Source organism: Oryx dammah, unplaced genomic scaffold, assembly GCF_014754425.2.
Source record: "Oryx dammah isolate SB20612 unplaced genomic scaffold, SCBI_Odam_1.1 HiC_scaffold_23, whole genome shotgun sequence".
Classification (NCBI taxonomy): Eukaryota; Metazoa; Chordata; class Mammalia; order Artiodactyla; family Bovidae; genus Oryx; species Oryx dammah.
Window position 1 is genome coordinate 68,563,736 of NW_024070207.1, and position 5,822 is coordinate 68,569,557.

Below are 5,822 nucleotides of genomic sequence, written 5' to 3' on the forward strand. Positions count from 1 at the left end.
GGCTTCCATAACTGCCCATTCTCTCCAAAAGAGGGCGCTCCTGTGTGCTCAATCGCTCTGTCCTGTTTGACTCCTTGAGACCCTATGAACCCTGCTAGGCTCCTCTGTCCATGGGATTTCCCAGACAAGAATACTGGGAGTGGGTTGCCATTTCCTGCTCCAGGGGATCTTCCCAACCCAGGGATCGAACCTGTGTTTCCCGCATTGCTGGCAGTCTCTTGCATCCCAACTGGATTTTTTACCAGCCACCAGGGAAATCTTGAACATGCATATATTCTCAATGCTTTTTCCCCAGCACAAATCCCAATCACGGATCAAAGGGGACTCTGGATTGCATTGTACATATAGGATACTGAGTCCATATCTAACCAACACCCATTCTGCAAGCCCCACCTTGGCCAAAACTTCAATACCTGGTGGGTATCAATAACCCAAAGAGTCTGCAAATGAACTCAGACTGTATCATTTTACAAATTAATTTACACAGAAGAAGGGCATCTGGTCCAGTGTTCTTAAGGCTTGGTGATTGTATTTAATACTTCAGAGTAATTCAAACATCGTTTGTAAATATTGTTTGCCTGACACTCATTTCTACCCCTAAGTGTTTCCCCTAAGGGGTGCTAATTCTAATTTGGTACTTGAATAAAGGAGAATATCCAGGCCTTTCATGACCTTCAAAGGAATGGCTGTAGTTACTAAGATACTATACCTTTTCCCTTATCATTGGCATGTGTTCTGTACAAGCCTCACCTTTGTTACTTCTAGGAGACTACATGTGGCATCTGTGACACAGAAGCTATTTTTCACTTCTGTTTTTTCATCCCTAGCTCCCCTGGGCAAGGCAGGAGCTCTATCAGATCATTGTTGTTTCAGGGTTACAAAAAAAAAAAAAATTGCCAACACTTCTGGAGAAATGGTGATGTTTGATGCTCCCTAGGTAAAAGCCAGCAGATAAGGCTGGAAGCTTGCAGAAGAGAATGAAGTGGGGAAGACTCATAGGACAGAGTAGGGAGACTGGACAGAAATGCAAATTCTACACCTACAGCTCTCATGGAGCCTGAGTGATGAAACAAAGAAGAGCCTGGAGAAATTTCAGCCTCACTTTCATCTTCTTTTGGAAAGCTGTTGTCTTAAGCCCCTCCCAGCCTGGCATATAGCCGTTCCTTGTACTTTTGAGAGTCAGTAAATTTGAGTAAGGACATAGCAAAGGCCTGTGCTGCTATGCACTGTAAACAGTATGCGTTGTAGCCAAAGGCAGCCTCTAATCCCAGCTCTCATTGACTGGCTGTGTGACCTTGGGTACCTTACCTAAGCCTCAGTTTCCCATAGTATCAAATGGGACTATTAAAATGCTTATTGGAGAACTGGTGGTGAGATTGGAGCTAAAGAAGATGAAGAACCCAGCACAATGTCTGGCATAAATTTAGTATTAAAAATGTTGGCAGCTTTACATTATGGTTGGTCCAGATTCTACACCTTCCCCTTGACAGGTTTCTCTCTACTGTTGCCCCCAGAAGAACTGATGTACTTGAGGATCCAGAAGTTTAACAATTCCCCCAAAAAATCAGAGCAAGAAAAACTTGGGACTTATCAGCTTGCCCCCTTCCCCCACCCCACAAGCATGTACAGACTAAGGGTCCGAGGAGGCTGAATAATGAGAGGCTCTCAGTTTAGCTTGGAAGTCGTACACTATTTCAAGGTCCCAGATTTTTAGTTGAATATTCTCTCCTGCCTCACAACTCCACCTCCATCCTATTTTAAAGAACCCCTTTAGTTCTCCAGTTACACATTTTCTTGTCACTGGAAATTCCGCCCTTAGCCTTTAGTTTTCCTGGGAATGCAACGATAGGGAAGATCTCTGAGACTAATTGGGGCGCTATCGCCCAGGCAACCGTGGAGTGCGCCTGCGCAGTGACTTTCCCAAGCAGGCAGCTCGTTTGCCTTCTGCACTGCTGCCGGACTTGGGGCCGAAAGAGTGTATCTCCCCTCTTCCTGTCCCCTCTCCCTCGTTAGACGATTGGTTGTTTTCTTCTTGAGACTGACGAAAATGTGAGGAAAGTCCTCTCTTCCATCTGATAGGAGGTGGCAGTTGAGGGTAGCCTCTAGTGATTAAATGGATTAAAGGGCAGAAAGCTTATGGATGCCAGGAGGAGACAAAGCATAAAACCTACACCACTGATAGGCAGCCCCCTTCTTCCCCTGCAACCTTGCGTTAGAGGTGACTTTAGGTATAATATACTACTAAGCCAGGGCTCCCTTACAGGAATTGTTAGCTGCTGCTGCCAGCTCTCTAGGGAAGAGCTGCGAGCAGGGTTAGAAGCTGCGAGATCCCGGATCTGGATGAAGAGAACCAAAATACTAACACTCACCTTAACGGCTTGAGTGCAGAAATAAACAGCGCAGCCGAGGTTCCCATTCAGAGTTCCTCCACGTGAACTGTTAGGTCTGACGGAGATCCAAGACTAGCTGCCTTCAGGAGAACCATTGTTGATTTCTAAGACCCACTTTCTGAGAATATGAACCTTTGTTATCTCTGCCACAGGCTTATCTCTCTCACTCTGCTCGTAACTTCAACTTTCCCGAGCTTCATGTAAATCCCACGAAGCAATTATACATACTGCCCCTGACTTCATGGACTAGCCCTCCTTTCCTCCCTCTTCCCAACCTCGGGTCTTACAATAGAAGTCACTAAAGGTTAACTTGTCCCTAGCCCTGCATACCACCTCATCCTCCCCTGCCACCACCTCTGACCACTCCTCCATTTGTGTGACACCCCTGCCCCTTCACTGTCCCCTCCCACAACTTGCAGTTTAGTTGGGACTTACTCCTGCAAACTCTCATAGATCTCTGAGCTTACCCCTATTATACCACTTGCCACAGCAATAATATAATTGTTGGTTTACTTTCACAGACCCTCCCCCTTAAGCCCTGGGGCTCAACTGGCTCTTCCTCACCCTTATATTTCCAGCATAAAGCACTGTGCTTAGAGCATGGCAGATACTTAATAAACGTTTGTTGAATAAAATAGTACTTAAGCATGGAGACTAATTCATTGAACTTTTATTTTTCACTACACTCTGGAACCACAAAGCAAATACAGGTAAATGCCAGTAATTAAAAAATAAAAATAAAACAGTAGACACAATGGGAGAACATCAACCGACCAATGATTTTGTGTTTGTTTTTCTTGTGTGTATATTATCACTGTTGTTACTTAACTCCTGTATGAGACTATTTTATTGATTATTTCAAATGGTTAAAGAAAAGCTATATATTTTCTTCCACATCATAGAAAGATGTAAATATTACCAATACATTTTATGCAGCCATATGAACTTTTATAATGAAACAAGACAGGAATGACAAATGAGCAATTCTATTTTTAAACACTGATCATGAATCTAATTCAGGGTATATTAAAAGGAAGAAAAACTATTAGAAATGGAACACATAGCAAGCACAATGTGTACTTTTCACCCCAACCCTGCCCAATTTCTGATTTGGGGCCCCAGTACCCATTTCCCCAGGCCCCTTTAATTGATGCCACCTAACTGAAATGACACACTTTCCTCAGACTTCACATGGGGCCAAAGAAGAACATGGCAGTTGCCTCAGATCTGGCTCTGGCTTCCTCATCTTCAACAGCCTCCCTATATTGCTCTGGCCAGTCCTGTGGTTGCTTTCTGTAGAGCCTGGCCATATACTCCAGGGCTTTCATTTTGGTGGTTTCAAGGTGAGCTCGAGGACCCCATAGAAGCTCATATTCAACTGGATTAGAATAGGAGAGTGGCCTGCATTCCAAGTAGCGCTGTCTCATAAGTTTGCAGGTGATGGCATGCTTTCTGCCTACATCCACACCAAATCTCCGAAGCAAATTCCAGACATTGGCCTCTTTGACACGGTTGCCCATCAGGAAGATCAAACCCAGGATTGGCATCACATATTCTTGAGTGGGTCTCCCCAGGCTCTCTAGCATCATTTGCTCTTCTTCTGATTCTGGTTGCTGGACAAGGAGGTAAATGTGCTCACTGGTATCAACCTCAATCAGAGAGAACCCATAGAACAGATCAAGTATTAGAGTAGCTCGACTGAGGATATTTGGAAACACATCCTCAAATTCTTTGCCAGTGTGAGCCAATAGCTCATCCTGATGTATAGGTAGCAACTCCTCTGTGACATTAATGGCCAACTGGACCAAATCATTTGCCTTATCATTCATAGTGTCTTCTGACCAGAACTCTAAGCCAGCAGCCTGGCTTCTTTCTTTGGCCTTGTCAGCTTCTAGGGCCTTATTATATTCTTCTGGCCAGCTCCAGGGTTCTTCATCATGGGCCTCTGCCACAAACTTTAGGGCTTCCATCTTTGTGATTTCTTTGTGGGCTCTAGAACCCCACAAGAACTCAAATTCGAGGGGATTAGTGCCATAAACTGGCCAGTACTCCAAGAATCGCATACGCACAAAGTCAGTAGTTAGGAGGTTCCTTGTGTTCCCAAAGGGGATGTTGATCCTCTGGGGCTCACCTAATACATCAACCTTTAGCAACAGATCCCAAATGGAGGTCTCTCTTGCTCGGTTACCATTTAGGAGAATATGACCTAGGACCAAGGCCAAGAGACCTGCCTTTGGCATGTCCAGGGATTCTGCTATCCAATCATTGGTCTGGAGACCCCGTTTGCTGATTAGGTTGTAGGTGTCAGCTTGGGGATCAAGAACCCTCAGATTCAACCCAAAGACCCGATCCAGATGGGCTGAGGCTCGTCTGAGGATCTCAGGGAACTGATCTGAGTATTCTCTGAGGAACTCCAGCATCTCTGTCTGCTGAATAGACCCCTCGATTTGGCTTTTCATGCGCATGAAATTCACCAAAGCAATCGACCTGTCTTCTAGAGGATCGTGCACCCTGAGCGCCCCCAAACGTCGGGACTGCTCATCAATCAGCACATCGAGGTCTTTTGGGTCCTGCGCAGCCTGGGAAGCGCTGGCAACCTGAGGGTCGACCGGCGCCTGAGGGCCCTGGGGGGCATCAGGAACTATCATGGAGACGGGGAGCCCAGAGGCATCAGTAGCCTGCATCTCACCATGGAAGTCGCTGTAATCTGCAGTGGTCTCTGCGCTGCGGTGACACGCATTCTTGCTTACCAGAGACATGGTTCCAGGAGACAGGAACGGGGAGGTCTGCGATCCGTCAGAGAGAGGATGGTAGGTGTGTTGGCGCCTCAGTACAAAGCCAAAGCCAGAGGCCTGGGAGCTGGGCGGGTCAGAAGTGACAGCTGGTGAGAGGAGCTATCTTCCTACACAAACACCAACCGGCAATGACCGCAAACTTCACAGAGCTAGGGTTTGCCGCAGCCTACGCAGGCGCAGTTGGGTTCTGCGACGTGGTGGCCACGCCCCGCTCTAAGTACCCCACGCCCGCCCTCTACTTCTGCCTGGCCCAAGCTGCTGTTGGAGTGGTTCCTGCTACAGTCAAACTTGTTAGAGAGAATTCATGAAAGGAGGTAATAAACAGAGGTAAAGCAAAAGGGTAAGGGATGGGGGATGTTCAATGAAACACCACAAAGTTTTTCTGTGAGGTGTAGAGCTAATAGGCAATAGAGGGTTTGGAGGGGAGGATGCTGAAGACGAGAATTGTTTCACAGATCCATTAATTCATCCACTCATTCAGCATATATTTCTTGAGTATGTGTCATGTGCTGGGCACAGAACCGGGCACTAGGGGAACACCAGAGTACAAGCGTAATGATTATCCCTTTCTGTGTAGAGCTTACATTCTGCAGTAGGATCAAACTATGGTAATAATAGTGGAGCACTTGCTATGTGC

General features: G+C 46.3%; 1 protein-coding gene across 1 annotated transcript; it reads right to left on the reverse strand.

Moving 5' to 3' along the window:
- Positions 1 to 3,038: 3,038 nt before the first annotated feature.
- MAGEE2 (MAGE family member E2) lies at positions 3,039 to 5,373 on the reverse strand. The gene has a single exon (XM_040265649.1). The coding sequence runs from the start codon at positions 5,147 to 5,149 to the stop codon at positions 3,578 to 3,580; it is 1,572 nt and encodes a 523-aa protein (XP_040121583.1). The 5' UTR covers positions 5,150 to 5,373; the 3' UTR covers positions 3,039 to 3,577.
- Positions 5,374 to 5,822: the final 449 nt, after the last annotated feature.